The sequence below is a fragment of the Plasmodium relictum genome, assembly GCF_900005765.1.
Source record: "Plasmodium relictum strain SGS1 genome assembly, chromosome: 12".
In the NCBI taxonomy this organism is placed as follows: Eukaryota; Apicomplexa; class Aconoidasida; order Haemosporida; family Plasmodiidae; genus Plasmodium; species Plasmodium relictum.
The window spans coordinates 1074749-1098681 of NC_041690.1; the positions used below are offsets into that span (position 1 = coordinate 1074749).

Sequence of the window (23933 nt, forward strand, 5' to 3'; positions counted from 1 at the left end):
TTGAAATTTTTATTATCCATAAAATTTTCTTTTCTTTTATTCTCTTTTTAATTTTTTTAAATGGATTTAATATTCTCCACATTCTTCACAATTTTTTTACAAAAGAGAAATTAATTGATGGTATAATTTTGTTATTAAAATACAAAGATTTTAAAAAATAAAATTGATGAAAATAAATAAATATTAAACTACAAAAAATAAAACTTAACACTATGATAATTTAATTACGTTCTTTTATAATATATTTTTAAAGAATCTTAAGAATAATTTTAAGAGAATATTTGAAACAATATTTAAATTATCATTGAATTTTTAACCATATGTGATATTTCATTTATAAAAACCATTTACCAAAGAATATGCAAATGCACATATTTCAGAACTAGGATTATGAAATATAGACTGTAAAGTATTTAAATTTTTTTTTATCAGCGTTTTAAAAATTGGAAAAAAGAAAATTTATTTTAATAATATTTATCTTATAAAGCTTGCTTAAACACTATTTTTTTATTTTATCTTTGATGGTTCATTTATTCAACTTTTCTATATAATATTTTATTTTATATAATTTAATTTTTTTGAACAAATAGTAAAATTACATTAACTATATGGAAAAGTTGAAAATACAATTTTTAATATTTTAATTTTTTTTTAATTTTTAAAAAAACATTAATTGTTTAATGATAAAAAAAAAGGAAAGGGGATAAAAATGGATGGTAAAAAAGTTGACCCATTTTATGAAGCAAAACAGTATAGAATAAAAAAAGAAAAAATGCTTTTTAATTATTTTTTTTAATAACCAGATATTATGTATATTTTTTTTGTACTTTTAATATGTATTAACCACTTGGTGTTATCCAGTTTTGTCATTCATACATATAGACACACATTTATGAATATAATTATTTTTATGATTGTTATAAATTCTCCTTTTATTTTATAACTCACGTAAATATTGAATGTTTTTTTTTTTTTTTCTTTTTCTCATCTATTTTTCTTAGTGAAGTTGACATGTCAATAAATAAGCTGCAAAATTTATATAATAAGTGGAATAATTTACCTGATAAAAATTCTTCGTAATTTTTTCCTTAAATTTTTAATATATTTTTATAACTTTAATATTTTCTTGTAATTTTTTTTGATATAATGTATTTTTATTTTACCATGTTCTATATATATATATAAATTATTTTTAGTTTAGCAAAAGAGAAATATACTTTGATAAAAGAAGAAATAAAATATTTAAATGAAGATATAAATGATTTGAACAATTCAATAGATATTGTTAAAAAAAATTTATATAAATTTAATATTAGTAGTGAAGAAATTGAAAACAGAACTAAATCTTTAAAAATTATTCGAAATATTCTAAACGATATAACAAATAACATAAGCTATAATGTTAACTTAAATAACAAATATAAAAAAAAAAAAAAAAAATAGACAAAAATGTTGACAGTGAATATAAATATAGTAAATTATTTTTTTTTTTTTTAGACTCCGAAATATAATGATAATATGAAGATCGATTATGATAACGTAAGTTATATTTAAAATATATATATACAACACATCTTTGATATAAAATTAAAATAAGATAAAATTTATTAATATGAATTTGTATATACAGAAAAAGAAAAATAAACTAATTTTTCATAATTAAATTTTTTTTTATTTGTTACATTATTTGAAACATTTTTTTTTCTTAGGTTATTTTAAAAAGACAAGATAACGATTTGGAAGAATTAGCAGAATCCGCAGAAAGGTTGCATCATGCTGCTGTAACTATTAACACAGAATTAAAAGATCAACAAAAGTTAATATTTTACTTTTTCAAAAAAAATTTGTTCTTTTATTTTTTCATAATACTTTTTTCTTTTCTTTTTTTTTTCTCTTTTAAATATATAGGTTACTTGATGAATTAGAAAATGAAATGGACAATTCAAGTAAAAAAAATTATGAAATTATTTTAAAACGTCTTTTTTCATAGCACAAGAATAAATAAATATTTCACTGTTATGAAAAATCTTTTTTTTTCTTTTCCTTTTCTATAGATGAAAAAATGAATTTTGTAACAAAAAAGATTTCAGATTATCTAAAAACTAATAGTTAGAAATTAAAAAAAAAAAAAAAAAAAATGAACCATTTTAAAAATTATATATTTTTTATCCTAAAAACATATTTGAATAGTTAATTTTATATCATATATAAAAAAATTATAGAATATATACTTCTCCATATTACTCCTATTTAAAATTAGTAATTTTTTTTTTTTTACCAAGATCCGAAGGCTTTATCTTTAATACTTTATTTGTCAATGATAGCTTTTATTTTATTGCTTGTTCTTATAGTTACATAAAATTTTTTTTTTATGAAAAGGAGAGGAAATAAAAAAAGCCACAAAACTTTAAAACTTTACTATTAGATTATATATATATATATTTTTTTAAGTATAAGATTTAAAATAATTATTGTTTTTACTTTTTTTTTTTTTTTTTTTTTGCCTCAAACTGTTAAATATTTACTTGTGGTATTAATAAAAACATAAAAACTATATTTGAGAAATAAAAAAAAAGAATTATAGGAAATATAGGAATAATTATTTTCCAAAATAACAAAGTTATGATTTATTATATTTTTTATTTTAATTAATAAAATTATATTCGTTTTTATTAATTTTTTTGACATAACAATTAGAAAAAGTGAAGAATTTTCTAAACTTAATTTTACCATAAAAAGTATGCTTACATTATTTCAATTTTTTTATTGTACACATTTTTATTATATTTTATAAAATTTTATATATATATATATAATTAACCATAATAAAAAGACCATATATATATAGTTTATTTCATATTTCTTAAATTTAAGAATATTATTCAATTTTTTAAAAGCTCTGAATAACTCTAGTGTATAAATTATTTAAGAAAATTAAACATATGCAAATATTATTATTTCTTTTTTTTTTTATGTTAAAGTATTATATATATGTATAATATGCTATAATACTTGAATATATTTATAAACAAATATGAAAATCATTTTTTTTTTTTCTTATATTGTAATTAAACATTAAGTATTTTTAATCAGTTATTAAATATACAAAACTATTTTTAATTTATTTAAATAAAGTTTTAATGATGACTATTTTTTTTATTAGCACTCTTGTTTTTAAATGCATCTTTATATAAATTAGGGGGTCTTTTATTATTATGATAATTGTAACTATTTGTAGTATTATTGTTATTATTAAAATTCTTATTTTTAATGTTTATATTTACGTTATTATTAGAATTCTGGTTATGAAAAACTGAAGAAAAATTTCTATTCATATGAGAATTATTGTTTTCGTCTATTATAAGTTTATTTTGGATGTGATTTTTATTTTGCAAATTATGATATTCATTATAATAATTAACATTTGAAAAATTGGAGTTTTTATATACCTTTGTTTTACTTTGCATATAGTTACTATAATTTTTAGAAATATTATTTTTATCATTATATTTATTTTTATTATCACTTTTATTATTATCATGCATAAATTTATTTTTATTATAATATCTATTGTTGCTTTGAAAACATTTGTTGTCATTACTATAATTATCATCATAAGTAAAATTATTTTCTATTTTAAATTTATTGTTATCGAATTTATTATCTTGGAAATATTTATTTTTATAACTATTATCTTTGGTAAAACATTTATTAGTATCATAAATATTATCTTTTGTTAAATTAATTTGATTATTATAATTATTATTTTTCATAAAATTAATTTGACTACTATAATTATTATTTTTTATAATATTATTTTTATTGTTATCGTGATATAAACATTTGTGTTTTTTATTTTTTGTATCTATATTATTATTTTCTAAACTACTAAAAGGATAATTTCTTTTTTGCTTATATTTTTGTGAACTTTTTTTTAACGGATTTTTATCATATATTTCTTTTTGATTTTTATTTCTTTGTTCTTCTGTATTATAAGAACTAAATTTATTATAATTATTATTATAAAAATCGTTATAATTATTATCATTATTATTGTAATTATTATTATAAAAATCGTTATAATTATTATCATTATTATTATTATTATAATTATTATCATTATTATTATAATTATTATAATTATTATAATTATTATAATTATTATAATTATAATCATTATTATTATTATTACTATCATTATCATGAATTGAGTTATATTTATTGTTATGCTTTGTTTTATTACTTCTATTAAGATTTTCATTCATATGATTAGAATTTTTTATGGAGTATTTATCTAAACTTGATACAATATTTTTATCATTTTTAATTTTATATTTATCTATATTTACATTATTTAGTTCCCATATATTGTGAGGATTTTTCAAATATACGTAATATGATGGATCTATTTTATTGCTAAATCCTCTTCTAAAATTATAGGAATATTTTCCAAATATATATGGAGGATTTCCACATTTATAATGGTTATTTTTTAAACACTTCAAACAGGATATACTTTTAAATGGAATTTTTATATTTTTATATTCATTTAGTAAGTTAATACTAGATTTAAATGCGATATACTGAGTTCTTGTATTGTGACACATGCATCCAAATACACATATATTACATAAAAAGCAAAACATATTTTTACATTTAAATCTTAAAAATTCATCTTTCTCACAATCAGCAGAACCACAATGTTGACATAAAATTTTTTTATCTTTATATGATTCAACTAAAAAATATAAATGAAAAAAGAAATTTTCAGAATTTATATATGGAAATCTTACTAACCAATTTTTTATTTTTTCTTTAAATTCTTCCATTACTTTATTCAACCTTAAATCAAAAACAGAATTTTCAGTAATCATATTTGTTACATTTTTTTTTGCTTTCTTCTTTTTCTTTTTATTTAGAAGGTTCATATTTTCACTATTATCATCTTCTGTAAAATTAAATTCTTCTATCTCATTTTTTTTTTTCATCTTATTTGTTTCTTCTTCTTTATCTTTACTTATTTTTGAATTATTATTCATATTTTTTATTCGGTCCGTCATTTCTTTTATAAATAAATCATCATCAATAAAGGTATCTACATTGTCACAATCACTTCTTTCTTTTTCACCTAAAGGCTTTGAATCAATGTAATACCTACTGTTTACTTCGTTTAGTTTATTTTTTTTATATTTTTCTTGAGATGAGAATGTAATTATTTGAATAATTTTATCTTTTCTTAAGCTTAACTTAGAATTCGTATAATCAACATTTGTTTCATTAGATAAATTTTCTGAATTTTTTTCTTGATTATTTAAAATATCTTCATCTTCAAAGCATTTAAGAATATATTTTCGTATTTTTTTTCTAATATTTTCATAGTCATCAACTTGCTTATTACTTAATTCGCCTAGTAAATCAAAATTATCATTTTTATTTATATCCTTTAATTCAGTTTCTATTATGCTATCATTTTCACTTATATCTTCGCACCCTATTTTTATATATTCATGGTTCTCTTTTGTTTTATATAAGCGAACATTTTCATCTCGATTTATATTTATCGTAAATAATTTATCCATCAAGAGATATTTTTATTATTATATACATTCATATATATATATATATATATATATATATATATATATATATATATATATATATATATATATATATATGTATATGTACTTTTACTTTTTTTGTTTTTATTGATATATTAAAACATAATTCATAGAACAAATAATGTAATTAAAGGCAATATTAAAAAAAATAAATAAATAAATAAATAAAATAAAAATAAAATATATTAAATATATTTTTTTTTTATTCAAAATTTTTTTTTTTTCTATTTTAACAAATTATGGAAAAAAATTAAAAAAGCAAAAAAAAAAAAAAAATAACATAAAATCATTTTATTCAAATAAGCTGTTTTTATACATTTTTCATGGAAAGAAATAATCATAAACTTTTTTTTATCTCTTTTTAAATTTTAAAGAAATTAAGAAATATATGTGAATTATATTTAAAAAAAAGAATTAAATTTCATAACTATATTGAGAATTAAAAAAAAAAAAAAAATATCACCATAAATTTAAAAAAAACACTAAAGAAAATAATTTCACTATTTTAAAAATAAACTAAAAAAAAATTATATTTCTTAAATTATAAATGAAATATATAACACAATTATTACTTTTGTTTTTTCTAAATTAAAAATTTTATATAAAAAAGAAAAATTAAAATATATATTTTGTATTTAAATAAATACATAAAAATGTATTTTTTGTATATTTTTTGTTGAATTATTGGTAATTAAACTTTAATAAGACTTAACTTTTTTTTATTTAATTTAAAGGTTTAAATTTTTTTTTTTTTTACACAAAGTTTTTTTTCAATATTTTTATTGAAACATGTTAAAAATTAAAAGGAATTAACTTTTAAAAATAAAAATTTTAATTTTTTGAATAGGATTTTCATAATTAGAAGTATGGTAAAACTTTTAAAAAGTTGCTTAATAGGTTTATAAATATAATTAATTTATGACCTTTTTGAAAAAAGAAAAAAAAAGAAAAATTAATTTATTACTATTTCTTTTTTTTTAAACACTTTATTTCATTGTTTATTTAGATTAAGGTAGAAAAAATATGTGCATAAAACAAAAAACAATAATTAACTTATTAAATATTTTTTTTATAATAAATTCATTTTTTTAAAGATATAACTAATTAAAAATTGGAAAATTAAACTTCTGATTTCTTAATAGATTTTTATCTGCTTCAATGATATAGAAAAAAGCATTTAGTAAAACATTTCATCTTAAAAAAAATTTAATATTAAAAAAGAAAATATTAAAAAAAAATTTATATAAGTGAAAAATATATACGAATATATGAAGAATTTTTTTTTTAATGAAATAAAGCAAAATAGAAATATACAAAAAAAAAAAAAAAAAAAAAAAATTATTAGATATATAAGAAAAAAGGAACAAAAATAATGTTGTTAAAGAGTGTGAAAAATATTAATATGAGAATACGGATTATTTGTTAACTGAGTTATTAATCATTTTAAATGAAAAAAAAAAAAAAAAAAACTAAAGAATCGTTATTATATTGGAATACAAACTAGTTATTAATTCTGAAATGTAGAAATGAGAATTATTTTTTTGATTCAGGTTTAATATTTTAAGTAGAATAGTTTTTTAGAAGTATTTTTTAATATTTATATTTCAGTATATTAAAATATATACATATATATATTTCTTTTATATACTAATAAAAAATGAATATTATTTTTTATACAATTTTTTTTTTTTTATATATAACTAATTTTAAAAAAACAGATGTCGGATGCGCAAAAATATATGATTTTAAGAAAATAAAGAATATACATTCATTTAACTTATTACATGAAGAGTTTAAAAAAAAAAAAACAAGTAATTTTAATCATGTATTTTATCAAAAAAGGAATTTTTTACACATCCGAATTCCAAAGAAAATAAAGGAACTTAATTTGTATAGTAATGATATACAAAATGCAAAAATTAGCAAATTCATAGAAAATAAAAAAAAAAATAAACTATATTATTTAAATATACACAATAATAATAATAAATTTGTAATAAAAAAAAAAAAAAAAAATAATAATAGAGTATTAGAATTATTTTTTGAAAAAAAGAAGTTACTTAAACGATATATGCATAATTTAAAATCGTCATTGTTATATAAATATAAAAACACAAAAATTATAACTAGAACTTTTTTAGCATCTTCTTTAATAATAACAGCACTTAATATATTAGGTTTAAAACCAGAAGATATTGCACTACATAGTAAAAGAATAATAAGATCTTTTGAATTTTATAGAATTATAACATCAGCATTATTTTACGGGGATATATCATTGTATGTTTTAACAAATATATATATGCTATATACTCAAAGTCAAGATTTAGAAAAATTCCTTGGTTCATCAGAAACACTTTCTTTTTATTTATCACAAATAATTGTATTGTCTTTTATATGTTCATACTTAAAAAAACCATTTTATTCAACAGCTATATTGAAATCCTTATTATTTCTAAATTGTATGTTTAACCCCTATCAAAAATCCCAATTAATTTTTGGTATTTATATCTACAATATATATTTACCTTATTTATCAATTTTGATTGATATTTTACATGCGCAAAGTTTAAAGGCTTCGTTGTCAGGAGTATTAGGAGTTACAAGTGGATCAATTTACTATTTTTTAAATATTTATTTACATGAAAAATTCAATATAAAAATTTTCAAAATTCCTAATTCTTTAAAAAATTATCTTGATTCATTGAATTCAGAAGAACTACTTTAATTAATTGTAACAGGTATTCTAAATTTACTATAAAAAAATTTTCAAGGGATATTAATCATAGGCATAAATAAATATTATATTATTATATGATATGAATTATTGTGTACCATAACTTTTGATTATTTCATATTTTTTTTTATTTGAATAATACTTAAATATATAAATTTAAAATTTTTTTTTTTTTTTTTATCATAATTATGTATATTTTTTTATGTAATTATTATTATATTTTGTATATATATATTATTCATTATAATTCCTTTTTATATTTATAAATGTGTTATAAAATTTAAAAGGAATAAATAAAATTCTATGCTTTTTATCATTAACATTGTTTTTAATATATATATTTGCAGAAGAAGAAAATATGTCTTTTTTAATATCTTGTATTTTCTTTTTAATTAAAAAGCATAATCCCATTATATTATTATAAAAAAAAACATTACCAATTGTATTATTTAAAATAGAATCATTATTTATATTATTGTTTTGAATAAATACATTATACTGATCTTGATAGTTAATTAAATTTTCTTGACTTTTCATAGCATTTTTTAATAAAAAAAAAGAGGATTTCAAAAGATTCTTGTCATTAAATTCTTTTAAATATTTATTATATATAAAATCATCGCATATGGTTCTACTTAAATCATTTAATTTATTAAAAAACAAGTCATAATATTCATAATTAATGCATAATGATAATTCATATTTATTTATAAATATCTCATTTCTAATTCTATTAATAGCTTCTTGCCCTACATAACAGCCTTTATCATTAGCTAAATAATTTAGTTTGTCATAATTTAAATCAAAAGGTGATAAATCTTTAAATAAAAAAATATCTTTTTGTATTTTTGTTCGTTTTTCATCTTTTAAATCATTTTCAATCCTATTCATATTATTAAGGGTATTATGACTAATATTATTCAATGCACTATCTTTAAAAAATATATAATCTAAATATAAATTTTCAATAATTCCTAAATTTAACTTAAAATAATCATAAATAAACGTACTTTTAAGTTTTAATTTTTCTTGTTTTTGAAATTTACAAAATACATTATTAATTTCATTATTCATTTTTTCATTAACTAAATTACTATCATTCTTTGTATTTTCAACATCATTTATATTTTCAATATTATTTTTGCTATTATCAAAATTTCCATTCAACTCTTCTCTTGTTTTATTAATAACTTCGTATATTCTATATCCTAATAGATCACTTCTTTCATCTTTTGAAAAAAAAAAACTTCCTTTACTTCCAAAAGTATTTAACAAATCTATGTAAGTACTTGATATAATGTCATAATTATTATTATTATTTAGTGATGATATGCAAGGTAATAACTGATAAATATTGATATTTTTCAATTCCTTAAAATAAACATCACAAGATAATTTGCGTTTCTCTAATATATCTAATAATCTCTTCAAGATCTGGATATTGCAGTCTATATAAAATAAGCTAAATAATTTTGCTTCATAAATGTATTTTATATTGTATATAAAACAATCAAATAAAATTCTTCCATTGTTTAATAAAAATAGGGAGGGTAAACCTATTATTAATTCTTTATATTTTTTGTTAGTATAATTAATTTCATATCTACTTCTATCAAAGTTATTAGACAAAATATTATTAGGAAAACTCTTATTTAATGTAAACTCATTTTCGGTTATTATTTTATTTAAATCGTTAGTTGTCAAACTTTGAAGAAATTTAAAAGAGTCATTCCCCCAAATTTGAATAAGGGTCCTATTTTTTAACTTACAAATAAAACATTTATTCATTGAATTTTAAAATATATATATTTATTTAATGTGCATATATTTTTTTTGTCATTTTCATATTTTTCAAGCTCATATTATAAAAAACTTAATCACTAATTTTTTTTTTTAAACTGAAAATTTTTAAGAAATTAAGCATATTCATAAAAGTTAATGGAAAGTAAAAATAATAAAAAATTCAATATAAAAAAAATATAACTTATATATAGATCTCTTTTTACATAAATTTTAAGTTTTTGTATAGAAAAAAGAAAAAAAAAACAAATAAATAAACGAATAATTAAAAAAAAATTGTTTAGCAATTCATTTATTAATAATTAAAATATGGTTCGGTTTATATGCATTATATCTATGCATACTTATGTTTTTCGAAATGAAAAAAAAAAAAATTAAAAGATAAAAAGTGCATAATCACATAAAAAATAAAAATATTTTTTTAATTTTTATTGAATTACGAAAGAAAATGAAAATAATGGAAGAAAATAAATATTAAAAATATAATTATCTATTAATTTTATTTTATGATACCTATTTACTCCATTTCATAAATATTTTTAATGAATTATTTCTACTTTATTTTTATCAAATTTTTCTTTTCCTTATGATTTATATATGTTTTATTGCTATCTTATTCTTTTCTCTTTTTTTTTTTTTTTTTTCCCTTATCTTTTTTTTTAATTTGTAAGTTATTTTTGTTGATATGCATGTTTTTTTCCTTTTTTTCAATTTTTAACGATTTACATGTGTTAATATTCAAAATATGGGAACATGATGTGTTGTTATTTGAGCAATCAAAGCAATAGTTCACAAATTTTCTGTTATGTGGGATAATAACCGAATTAATAATAGTTAACTGTTTAGATTTTTGAACAAAAATATTTAATAATTCTATACTTAACTTTTTAAAAAAAGGATTATCTGAAATAACTATATTTTTTAAGTAATTTAATTCATTCAAATAATTTAAAAAATTCGGTTCAATAATAAAATTATTCTGTATAAATAACAGTTTTAAAGAAGTCATATAAACTATATCTTTTTCAATATTTAGTAACTTATTAGAATTTAATCTTAATTCCTGGACATTACAGAAATGAGAACCAAAACAGAATTCTCTAATTTTATTAAAAGAAAGGGATATTTTTTTCAACTTTGCCATTTGCTTTGTTGGTTTAATAAATGTTTTAATATTGTTGTTCTTTAAAATTAATGTTTCTAAATTTTTTAAATTTGACAAATTGGGAACTTTTTCTATTTCATTGTATGCTAAAATTAATGTTTTTAAACTTGTTAAATGGCATATGCTATCTATTATTTTAATTTTATTATTTGATAAATTTAAATATATTAGGTTATTTATATTATTTAAAAAATCAACATTACATATCAAATTATTTTCTAATATAATTTTCTGTAAATTTAAATTCATTTCAATCATTTTCAAATCTTTTATTTTATTTTGACTTAAATCAATTTTATCTAAATTTTTCATTTGATATAATTCTTCACATTCTTCTATATTCTTATTTCTTAAAGTAAGTTCCTTGCAATTTGAAATATCTCCATCTTTAATAATAGAAGAAATTTTTAATACAGTTAATTTTTTTATGTTTTCATCTCTTGTTTTTTCTTTGTTTTCATTTATTTTGTTATCCATATTTATGATAATATGAAATATTTAGTATATCCTATCAATTATGAAATTTGTAGTAATAAGGAATTCAACATATTTTAATAAATATCACAATGCTTTATACTCTTTATTATTTAAACTTTTTATTTCTTTCTTTTTTTTTTCTTAGAGAATATTTTATAGATAATTGAACTTTCAAGAATATAAATTAGAAAAGTAAATTAAAAAATTTACATCAAAATATTTAACAAAAAGAAAAATCAAAATTATATTTTTGTTCTAGAAAAAACATTTTTTTTTTTTTAAATAATAATAAAAAAACTTACAACCTAACAAAATAGGAATAATCTTTTAAATTTTACAATTATAAATAAAAATATTATTTAAAAAAACTAATAACAAAAGCAATATTTAAAAATTTTCTCTTGATAAAATGTACAAATTTTTTTTCTTTTTGTATATATATATTTTATAATAAAAATAAAAAATATAATGCTTAATGCTATCTATAAAATAAATGATTTTTAATTTTAATTTTTTTGTTATATTTTATAAAAATAGAAAAAAACCTTAAAAGAACTAAAATATTTTCATTTGTAAAAAAACAAAAAAAAAAAAAAAAGATAATAACAAAAAAAAGGGGCATATTTTTTTAATTACGAAAAAACATAACAAATTAAAAAAACTACAAAATCTAAAAAAAAAGTGAAAAACAGAAAAAAATAAAGCCAAAAAAAAAAAAAAAGTGTTATAATACTATGTTCTTTATTTTATTTTTTTTTAAAATTATATCTGGATTCTAGCATAGGATATGTAATGATAACCTCCTTTAGAACTGTTATGAATCTTTTCTATAGACCTTTTATGAGCTTCAAAATTTTCTGGGTTTTCTTTCATTTCTTTCATTTTATGTTCTGCATTTTCTATAATTTTCTTTTTCATAATATTCCTTCTCTTAAAAATATTTTTTAATTTGGATATTCCTTTTAATGATAGAAATTTTTTCCATAAGTTTTTAAAAACGTTTTTTAAAGCCATATCAATTCTTTGTAGAACTTTGAATTCTGATTTTAAAATATTCCATACAGCTAAACCAGCCATAGGAACGAACATATAAGGACCAATTGATGCAAAAAGTCCAACAGAGAAAACACTTTTCATAGCAGTTTCAGTTGATTTAGCTATTGTAGTGCTAACATCTAATGGAAAACATAATGTTTTTGGTGGTGGATAAGTAGTAGCAAAACAACTTGTAGGTGGGCCCATTCCAATATCATTAGCATGTTGTGCTATATCCATTGCACTTAACATTGTGTAAGCAGACAAAGCCCCAAGTGTCATAAATGATAATATTTCTTTCATTCTACTTTGTTGTCTTTCCCTTTGCCATTTTCCAATAAAGTGACCAAAATAAGGAGCTTGCACATAAAACATTTGACTTAAGTAAGGTAATTGCATCTGCGTAAGAATAATTTTAGTTAACTTAAGTGAAAATGCTGATGTCAAAGATACACCATATTTCATGGCTTTTAATTCCTTCTTCATTGATTTGGAAAGCATATTATCGAAATAATGCAAAGCAGCATCACCCCCAATAATCATTTTAAAACTGTGAACAAAGTCTTTATCACTAATTTTATTTCCAAAAGCATTCTTAGAAAATTTCTCTTCGTAAGTTTTCAAGCTATCAGGATTTTTCATATGTTGTAATGCAAATGATGAAATAACTTTCCACACTGAGGAGCATTGATCGGCACACATAGAATTTTGAAATTCTCTAAGTCTTTCCTCGTGAGGTAAAGTGGCGTACCTTGGATTTATAGCCATCATACCTGGGTTTCTAGCTACACCAAAGGGTTCTCGTAAATGTTTATATGTACTTATATTAACTATATGATCCACTATTTCAATAAATGCTTCATTAATCAACCAAGATCCCTCCTGGTCGTGCATTAATTTATGTAATTCACTTACTTTCTCTAATAAGATGAATACCTTTTTTATGTCTATAACTGCACCAAACCATAACGCGTGCTCTACTTTAAAACTAGGTTTCCTTAAAAGCATATTTCCAAGAGAAATTATTTTATTAAAAAATTTTCTAAATGCGGTTTGTTTAGTGGGTTTAACTGTTCTTGAAAATATTATATTATCTTCAATATTACTTTCCAATAGAAATTTGCTATCCTCTACTAATTTATGAACAAAGCCATTGGTTCTAGGGGAATTAGAATTAAGATCCAACCATAAACCTAGAGTTCTTGCTAATTCTTTATTTAAATATAGATCCCATTTATCATTTTCGCTAAAAAATAAATTTATCTCTTTTTTTTCTCTTTCTTTTTGTTCTATTAGTTCTTTTTTTTCCATTTTTTTTTTGGTGTCTTCGTTTTCCATGGAATCATCCATATTTTCGTTTGAAGAGTCCTTTAATTCCTTTTCAACTGAATTTTCCATTTTTTGATTTTCAATTTGCTTTCTTTTATATTCTTCAAAACCTTCTGAATTCCATTTTGATATTAATTTATCAGCATAACTTGGAAATCCTCCATTAGTAAATATTTGTTTGGCAAAAAAAACATTTTTATCATTCTGAGAAAGTTTATCTTTTGACATTAGTTTAGCGTTTTGAATAATTTGCATAGTCGCAATAGTATGTGTAGTAAAACGGATGGATGAAGTAATATATTCTAATAAATATGCAGGTATATGTTGCAACAATTTTATTTTAGCCAATGTAGTAAGCAATTTTTTTTTTAAAATACCTTTTTTTAAAGTTACTACTAATCTACGAAGTTTATGGGGAATTAGTGTAGACGTTGAGGAAGCAAACTTTTCAGAAAGGGTTACAGCTTGCATTTTTTTTTTTTCATTATAATAATATGAAACAGGATCTTTCACTGAAAGAACTGATAATATAAATAAATTTACGTAAAACAAATTTTCATTTCTCGCAATCTCATTTAAATGTTCTATATAATTTCCTCTAACAATAAATTTTAAAGGAGAATTTGTCGTTTCTTCTAACTGTATTAATAATTTTTTCGAAGATTCTAAATATGATTTGGATGATGTAGAATGTACACCATTCAAATATAAATAATGGCGAATGGAGCTTACATCATTCAAAAATAATTTCTTTATTCTTTCACTTTTAGTTAAAAAACTCGCATATCTGTCAATTAATCCATAAAAAACTGATAATGCTTTATTCTTTACTTTATAACTTGAATCAGAATCAACTAATTTTTTTTTTAATCTTTCACCTCTTTTCACGAATTCATCATATATAAATTTTATTTTATTATCTTTCTTTTTATTTTCTTGTGAATTATTTATTTTTATAAGTTGCCTACTATCATACCATAACAAGTATTTGTAAAATTCAGTATACTTATTTTGCTCCATTATAAGTTTTACATAAGAATGATTTGGTTCACTTTTAGAAGAGTTATTTTCTATTTCAGCAAATGTTCTTAACAAATCAAAAGCTTTTTTTAAATTCTTTTGATTTTCTTTTTCTCTTATGTCTGTTTTTTTAATTTCTTTTTTATATAAGGAGGATTCTTCAAATTCGCACTTTAACATATTAGATGAACTTACCCTTGGGCATACTTTTGAAAATATTCTTATTGCACTAACTGAAAAGGATAAAGAATTTTCATATCCTAAAATATCATTATTGCTAAAAGTGTTATCTAATTCATAAATATTTATAAGTGTAATAGCATTTAGTACTAATTCTAATAAATCACATGTCATTTTTTTTTCACCAATGAATGTTGTAAATCTTCTAGGTCTCAATTCAATGGGAATAAAGGTTATATCCTTTTTAAAAAATTTTTTGGGTTTATAATAAATATTACACATTTCGTTAAGCATAAAAAAGGTAAAATCAGATTTAGCCAAGATAAGTGTTTCCAATGAATAAAAGGACTTGATTCCTGAAACAAAATAATCGTTAAATGAAAGGTATGCCAAAGATAATAGTAGCATATGTGCTAAGAGATAAATATTGTTTGATGATGCTATATATAATTCATAATTGAAACTAATAGAGCTAGATGCCAAATTTCTATAGTCTTTTCTTATTGGCTTTATAAGTTCTCCTAAAGCTAAATTGTGATAGTACAATTTATCTAATAAATTTTTTCCTGGGTTATTCATAAATAAATGACATAGATATTGTTCCATAATCTTGTTGTATTTTGCACTTAACGGATTGTCATTATCATTTCGGAAAAAATTAGCTTTAGTAGCAAAATCATCTTCTTCATATATTTGATTATTATTGGATGAGTTTTGATCATTTGCAGAGTTCTGAATTATATGTAAAATGCTATAAATTTTTTTTTTTCCTACTTGTTTATTTGTCATTAAATTAACTATCATTTCCTTTCTTAATTCTTCTAATGCTCTAGAAAACTCAAAAGATATTTCAATATAATTTCCAGTTTTTTGTGAAGGTGCATTAAGGCGGCAGTAATGTTTCATTTCTTTTAAAAAACCATCTCCAATCATTTTATTTAATTCTAAACTATTTGATGACAAAAATTCTCTACTATTATAATTCATATAACTTGAAAAATGATAGTTCACATTTTCATACTTAGATTTTAAATTTGCATCATTTCCATTTACATCTTCTGAGCCATGATTTCCTATCTCTCCACGAGAATTATACATTTTTTCTTTTATTGAAATATCTTGCCCATTATCCTCACAATAGCTATCCATTGCTTCACTACCTGAATTTTTGGAATCAGATGATTTAAATCCATTTTTATCTGCTCTATATATTCCTTCTTCTATTTGATTCTTATCTTTTAAATTGCTCCTTGAATATGCTCCTGAATTCAGATCTTTCTCAATTTCATAAGCACGATTCTTAAAATGCTCATTATCACCTCCTTTATAATTATTCATTTCTTTTTTACTATGAATATCATCTAATTCATGTTTTTCTTTATCAATATCTGATCTAATACTACTATTATTTCCATTACCTTCTTCTGTCCCTCTTCTAATTTCATATTCACTCTCATTATTGCCATCAATTCTTTTCTTGTCATTTTTCTTATTTCCATTAATATAAGCTCCATGATGCATACTATAGCCAGCATCGTGACTTCCTCCATAACCACCTCCTCCATATCTTTCAGAACCATTAGAACCATTAGTTCCATGTTGTATACTATAGCTAGCATCGTGACTTCCTCCATGACTACCTCCTCCATAGCTTTCAGAACCATTAGAACCATTAGTGCCATGATGTATACTTTTTTCTTTATTAAGTTCTTTGTTTACTACATATTTTCCTTTTCCTCCCCCTAATCTTATTTTTAAATTAGATAAATATCTTCTTTTTCTATCATTTTCATTCATTTCTTTATGTGCCCCATATGGTATAATTCTTTGTTGTACATCACCATCAGATTCACTGCTAGATTCACTGCTAGATTCACTGCTAGATTCGCTGCTAGATCCACTGCTAGACTCACTGCTAGATCCACTGCTAGATCCACTGCTAGATTCGCTGCTAGATCCACTGCTAGACTCACTGCTAGATCCACTGCTAGACTCACTGCTAGATCCACTGCTAGATTCACTATCTGATTCACTATCTGATTCAGTACCAGATTTATTTCCTGCCACTGAATCGCCAGAATGTGATGCTTTACTTAAATTATACATTGTAGTTTGAGATCCTTTTATTTTCAAATCCTTTTTTTTATCCATTTTTTTTTTTAAAATTGTTTTCATATCTTTCATTCTTTTTTGATTTCTTTCTCTAAATTTTCTAGCATCATCTTCACTCAATTCACTATATTCTCTCTGTAACTGTAATTTTTGTTGTTCTCTATATTTTTCTCTTTCCAAACTATCATGTGAATCATCAGAGCTGGAATGTATTTTTTTATCATATATTATTTCATTTCCTTCATTTTTTTGTGAATTTTTCAATGAGCTTGATTGAGTTCCTTTATTTGCATTAATATACGCTCTTCTTGTTTCATTGTCATTTTGTTGGTTGTCTTTTGTAGAATTAGGCATATAAAAGATAACTTTTGCATCTTCATTCTCCTTAAAAGTGGGGCTTTCATTCTTTTTCGAATCATCATTGTTTGTATTTCTATTTTCTTCGTTTGATAATATAAAATCAACGTATAAATATAGAAGTAAAATAAAAATAAAAAATTTTAACATTTTTTTTTATAATTGAAAAAAAAAAATTACAATGAAAAACAAAAATTAAAAAGATATCTAAAAATTAAGAATATTTTATTAAAAAGTGAAAATTTACATTATTAAACTGCATAAATTGCAAACATTATAATATCTTTCTCAATAATTAAAAAATTTTAAGCTATTCTAAATAAAATTAAATTATAACATTGAGCAAATATTCTATTTAATAATTGCCTATATCTACTTTTTATCATATTTAACAATTAAAAACATCAAGAAAAAAGGGGAAAAACAAAAAAACTACAGACTAAATCTTTATAAAAGTTGATAAATTAAAAAATACAAAATTTTTTTTTTTTTTTGTTATATTTAAAACAAAAAGAACAAATAAGCTTCTATAAAAACGAAAAATATGAAAATCTACGTAAATATCTAGAAGCAACTAAAATGAAACTGTTCTGAACATTTTTAATTACATCATAAATTTGAACACTGTAAAAAATACTCTAATATGTAAAGTATATCTAGTTAAATAAGAAGAATAATTAAAAGAAAAAAAAAATTAAGAGAATATAGAAATAAAAAAAAAAGAATTTAAATTGATCCTAACATTTTTTTTTCCTTTTTTATTCATATACACATATATTTTCCAGACATATACAAAAAACTTTAATATTATTATGTTTTGTTATATAAAAGTTAAATAATTTAATTTGCACAATGGCGCACAATTTTATTTTAAAAAATAAAAAAAATTAAACAATGGTAAAAATTGTATGTATAGTTAGCACTACTGCATGAAAGCCAATGCTTTCATAAATTCATGGAATATATTGTATTATTATAAATGATATAAAAAAAAAAATTTACAATAATTTCTTAATATATGAAAATTGAAGCGTATAAAATAGTAAATGAATTTTTTAATTATATTAAATTTTTTAGAATTAAAAAAAAGAAGAATATTGTCTTTTCGTATATCTAAAAATATAGACATTTTTTCTATTCATTTAATTATTTTACTAAAATGAGAATATATGTCTAAAAAAAAAAATTTATTCACAATTTCAAAATTAATTATTAAAATTATAGTATCAACTTAAATTTTTTATGATACTCCATATCTTGAACTGCGAGTTTTAAGGTATATATTTATAAAAATTTAATTATATTTTGAATAAAAAAGTTAATAATTCATTAGTTCACATTTATTTATTTATATATTTGCATATTTAATTTAATATTTGTTAGCTTTTCTTTTTACTTCAGAATAAGATTGATCATATTTGACAACCTTAAAATATTTTTTGTTATAATAATTTGTAACGATATTATTGTTTATTCATTTAAAAAATTATATTAAACTTTTAAAAAGTAATAAATTTGAAAAACAATTTAATGCAAGCCTTTTTTGTATAAGGAAAAACAAAAATGAAATTTTTTTTTTTATTTCTCAGATTTTAAAAGGTTGTATTTAATAATTTTTTTTTTTTACCATATTTAAAAAAATATGGAGAGGAAAAAGAAATGTATTTATTATTTTCTCCAAATATATAATATATTTCTTTCAAAAATTAATTAAAGAAAAATTAATTTTATCCTTATAAAACAAAGTATCACTCTTTATGTTATTTCTTATTCGTGGTTTTTTTTTTTCTTGTTCTTTTTAATGAATGTAAAAATGATTGTCAATTGATAAATATAAAAAAAATTATGAAAAAATTTAAATACAAATAGTTTAACAGTTCATTAAAATATTTTGTAAAATATATAAAAAAATTAGTTATTCTTTTTTATTTTTGTAGTAATTATTATTTAGTTTTTTTTCTTTAAAATTTTATAAAAAGGATTAATTTAAATTTGTAATTATATTTATTTTTGTTTTTCTTATTTTTAATTTTTTCAGTTATTTTTAAAAACATTTTATTTAATGTTTTAATTAAATTTATATTCATTTTTTTTTATTTATTTCATTGTTTAAAATATTTTATTTCATTTCAAAATACATTAATTGTTATTTATTTTTAAATTAATTTGTTCTTATATCAAAAATATTAGAGGATTAAAAAAATATACTTTTTTTCTTCATTTTAAATTTAATAATGAAGCATAAGTCACATTTAAAGCAGAAAAATAAACATTTTAAAAAATGTAAAAGCAAAAAAAAAAAAAAAAGTATAAAAAACATACAGAAAAAAAAGAAGAAAAATGTAAATGAAAAATATAGTGATATATTATATAGGAAGCATCAATCTCATAATACAAAGACGGATAACTTAAAAAGTGAAAGGGTAGAAAAATCAAAATATATACCATTTTATGACTCATTAAATATATGCATATTAGGTTTTCATGAGGAAGTAGATGTATTATCTTTTAAAAGAGAGTTTATAAAATATTTGTGTGAAAAAAATGAAGTTGATGTGTTAGAAAATAATATAAAATTATATGATGCATATACAATACATTTTGATAAAAAAAAAAAGAAGAGATCTTTAGTAATCTATGATATACCTAGAGATATATATGGTATTATAGATGGAACAAAATGTGCTGATTTAATTTTATGTGTTTTTAAAAATGCATCTATTCAAAATTCGGCTTTTGATGAATTAGGTTATGAATTATTGTCAGTTTTAAAAACACAAGGAGTTCCTTCAGTCATTGGTGTAGGATATAATACTAGTGAAAGTAATAAATACTCACATAAATATGTAATGAGATATTTTAATTCAGAATTTACATTAGACGATAAAATATTCTTTATTAATAGTAATAATAAAGATTACGATTTTCTAAAATTGTATAATGAAATAATGAATATGAAAATAAAAAAAGTATCCTATAGAGAAGGAAGAGGATATATGATAGTTGATTCTTATTCATACAATCCAGAAAATGATTTTGTTTATTTAAAAGGATTTGTTAAGGGTATTGGGTTTAACGTTCATAACCCTATACACATAACTAGCGTTGGAGATTATTACATAAATGATATTTATGTAATAGATGTTTTAACTCAAAAAAGAAATAACGAAGATATAAATGAACAAAATTCTTTTCTTTTAAATCAAAATAGTGAACAGGAAAATAAAACTAATTTTATAAATAAGTTTCTTATTAATAATAAAAGTATTAATCATAATATCCACTATAATTATGTTCTTGTTCAAAGTATTAGAAACAAGAATGATTTTAATGATGAAGATGATTTTAGATGTATACGACCATATAATATGGAAGAGAATAATTTGTTGGTTAAGAATTTAATGACTCTTCAAAACAAAGATATATCAGAGTCACTTTCTTCAAAACATTTTGGTTGTACTAATGATAATGTAGATATTAATAATTATACTGTTTACAAATGTAATATGAATAATAGTTTAAATAGTAATACAGATAAAATATATAAAAATTTGGATACTATGAATATAACCAATAGTAACAATATAAATAATATCAATATGAATAATAACATCAGCGATGTGTATAATAATGGAAATGTGAATAATACGTGGACATATATATCAAACGAAAAACATGAAGTAAGCGAGGATGTTATTGGTTCTTATGATAGAAATGAAGTAAAAAATAAAAATAATTTCTACAGTTTTATAGATAATGAAGAATCCTCAAATAATAGCATTATGTCTGAAGAAAATAGTTCTTTTGGAGATAATGAAGATTCAAAAATGGAAGAAGATGAAAATGATGATACTTGTATTGATAGAGACTCGGAAAATTATGATAATGTATATTTGAGCAAACATATAAGTGCAAAAGAACGGTTCAAGAAATATAGAAGTTTGCAAAGTTTTAGAACATCGTATATAGATGTTTATGAGGACTTACCATTGGAATATTCACGCATTTATGATTATGAAAGTTTTGAAAACTTAATTAAATATTCAAAAAGAAAGTATTTAGAAAATTGCAAAATTATAAATAATGAATTTACTCTAACAGATGCTTATTGTTTACTTCTTATTAAGAATGATGGAAAATTGATTAATTTAATTAATTCTAAAACAAAAAAAATACCTCTTGTTTTGTCAAGTTTATTGCCATTTGAAAGAAAAGTAACAGTTGTAAACATGGAAATAATGAGGACTCCATTTTATTGCGACAAAGTAGAATCAAAAGAAATTTTTGAAATTGTATGTGGTTTTAGACATTTCATGAGTCGTCCTATATTTAGTGAACAAATAATTAAAGGAACTCAATCAAAAGCCAAATATGAAAAGTATTTGAAAAGTGGAGATAAATATGTTGCTTCTATATATGGTTTTACAACAGTAACATCTTCTCCAGTTTTCATTATAAAAAAAAATATGCAAGGTAAATGTAATAACTTGCTAGAAATTAAAGCACCGGATAACGAAAAAATTTCACAGTATTGCAATAATTATGAAATGCAAAAATATGATAATTCTAATGATTTTTGTAGCAAAAAAAATGCATTTTTAAACGGTAAAAGCAGTAATGTTAGTAACTTTGTTGAATCAAATATATCAAATGATTATGATTTTAATTCAGATTCAATATTAATTGCTCATGGTAAGGTTGTTAATTGTGATTGTAAGAGAATAATTATGAAGAGAATATGTCTATGTGGGCAAATTTTTAAAATTCATAAAAAAAAAGCTGTCATAAGGAATATGTTTTATAATCCTAAAGATATAAACTATTTTAAGCCAGTAGAATTACATACTAAATTTGGGTTAACTGGAAAGATATTAGAATCATTAGGTACACATGGAAAAATGAAATGCTTATTTAATAATGTATTAAAGCAACATGATAAAGTTTTTATTTTTTTATATAAAAGAGTATACCCAGTATGGTTTCCATTAACATGGAATGGAGATCAAAATTTAGGTCCTGATGATAAGCCATCACAACAAAAGCGAAAAATATAAATTCCTATATTTTATAACTTTTTTTTTTTTTATGCAACAGAAATAGATGATACGTATCATATAATATTAAGTCAAAATTACCTTTTATTAAATGTTAACAATTACAAATATTTATTTAATAATTAAATTTATGTATTTATTTTATTTTATTTTTTTTTGCTTTATATATATAGAAGGGTGCAAATAAGATTAAAATTTATGAGTATTCGTTATTTGTTTAATTAAAGGTATCATAGAAAAAATTTAATTTTTTTTTAATATTCTTATATATTTTTTTTAATAACTCTTAACTTCATATAAAAAAAGAAAATTCATAAAAGAATAACAAAAAAAAATTATAAAGTACTTTTAATGCTTAAGAATATTTTTTATTAAAGTAAAAGACATCATTATGATGCATTTTTCATAACAAAAAAAAAAAAAAAGAAAAAAAATAATTATTTTTAATATGTTTCTTGTAATAATTTTTTAAAACTTCATTAGTTTTATATGCAAATATTTCGTACATTTGTTTATTTGAAATTTGAAGTGAAAAAGGAAAATAATGATATAAGAGGAAATGAAATATATATATAACCTCTAAATTATACGATGAAATTACCAATTTTTAGTTTTTTTCAAATGTTTTTTATTAGGATATAAAGGGTATTTATGGAAAAATTTGAGATTTTTTTTTTAAGAAAAATTTTTAGTTATTTTTTAAAGCTTATAGAAAAATTGACATTTTTGTTTTTCCGTTTTTTTTTATAGCTAAAGTGCATTTTTTAGCAGTATGTTGATATTTAAACAAAAAAACTAACAAAAATCACATATAATGTACATGTTGAATAAAGATAGAAATATATATATATGCATATATCATCATTATATAATGGAGAATAATTTTCTAATAAAAATAATAATAAAAAATTATTTATTTTTTGGAATTTAAATTAAAAATAAATACGTAAAATTAAGTATGGCATAAATTACAACATTAATAAATTTATGAATCCAAAAAAAAAAAAAAAATATATTAATAATTAATGATTTAAATAAATAAAAAAAGG

General features: G+C 19.9%; 7 protein-coding genes across 7 annotated transcripts; 3 read left to right on the plus strand and 4 right to left on the minus strand.

Annotated features, from left to right (window-relative positions):
* Positions 1–709: 709 nt before the first annotated feature.
* PRELSG_1228500 (SNARE protein, putative) lies at positions 710–2359 on the plus strand (the record flags this gene model as incomplete). The annotated part of the gene is made up of 8 exons (XM_028678075.1): positions 710–750; positions 1002–1076; positions 1197–1401; positions 1498–1539; positions 1710–1816; positions 1909–1946; positions 2055–2108; positions 2283–2359. The coding sequence occupies 8 exons, from the start codon at positions 710–712 to the stop codon at positions 2357–2359; spliced, it is 639 nt and encodes a 212-aa protein (XP_028534401.1).
* A 778-nt stretch (positions 2360–3137) lies between these two features.
* PRELSG_1228600 (conserved Plasmodium protein, unknown function) lies at positions 3138–5579 on the minus strand (the record flags this gene model as incomplete). The annotated part of the gene is made up of 1 exon (XM_028678076.1): positions 3138–5579. The coding sequence occupies one exon, from the start codon at positions 5577–5579 to the stop codon at positions 3138–3140; it is 2442 nt and encodes an 813-aa protein (XP_028534402.1).
* Positions 5580–7275: 1696 nt separating this feature from the next.
* On the plus strand, positions 7276–8346 carry PRELSG_1228700 (DER1-like protein, putative; the record flags this gene model as incomplete). The annotated part of the gene is made up of 1 exon (XM_028678077.1): positions 7276–8346. One exon carries the CDS (start codon positions 7276–7278, stop codon positions 8344–8346), a length of 1071 nt encoding a protein of 356 aa, XP_028534403.1.
* Positions 8347–8589: 243 nt separating this feature from the next.
* Positions 8590–10143, minus strand: PRELSG_1228800 (aminomethyltransferase, putative; the record flags this gene model as incomplete). The annotated part of the gene is made up of 1 exon (XM_028678079.1): positions 8590–10143. The coding sequence occupies one exon, from the start codon at positions 10141–10143 to the stop codon at positions 8590–8592; it is 1554 nt and encodes a 517-aa protein (XP_028534404.1).
* Positions 10144–10768: 625 nt separating this feature from the next.
* On the minus strand, positions 10769–11797 carry LRR3 (leucine-rich repeat protein; the record flags this gene model as incomplete). Its single annotated transcript, XM_028678080.1, has 1 exon — positions 10769–11797. The coding sequence occupies one exon, from the start codon at positions 11795–11797 to the stop codon at positions 10769–10771; it is 1029 nt and encodes a 342-aa protein (XP_028534405.1).
* A 762-nt stretch (positions 11798–12559) lies between these two features.
* RON2 (rhoptry neck protein 2, putative) lies at positions 12560–17980 on the minus strand (the record flags this gene model as incomplete). The annotated part of the gene is made up of 1 exon (XM_028678081.1): positions 12560–17980. The coding sequence occupies one exon, from the start codon at positions 17978–17980 to the stop codon at positions 12560–12562; it is 5421 nt and encodes a 1806-aa protein (XP_028534406.1).
* Positions 17981–20064: 2084 nt separating this feature from the next.
* Positions 20065–22884, plus strand: TSR1 (ribosome biogenesis protein TSR1, putative; the record flags this gene model as incomplete). Its single annotated transcript, XM_028678082.1, has 1 exon — positions 20065–22884. The coding sequence occupies one exon, from the start codon at positions 20065–20067 to the stop codon at positions 22882–22884; it is 2820 nt and encodes a 939-aa protein (XP_028534407.1).
* Between the last annotated feature and the right edge of the window lie 1049 nt (positions 22885–23933).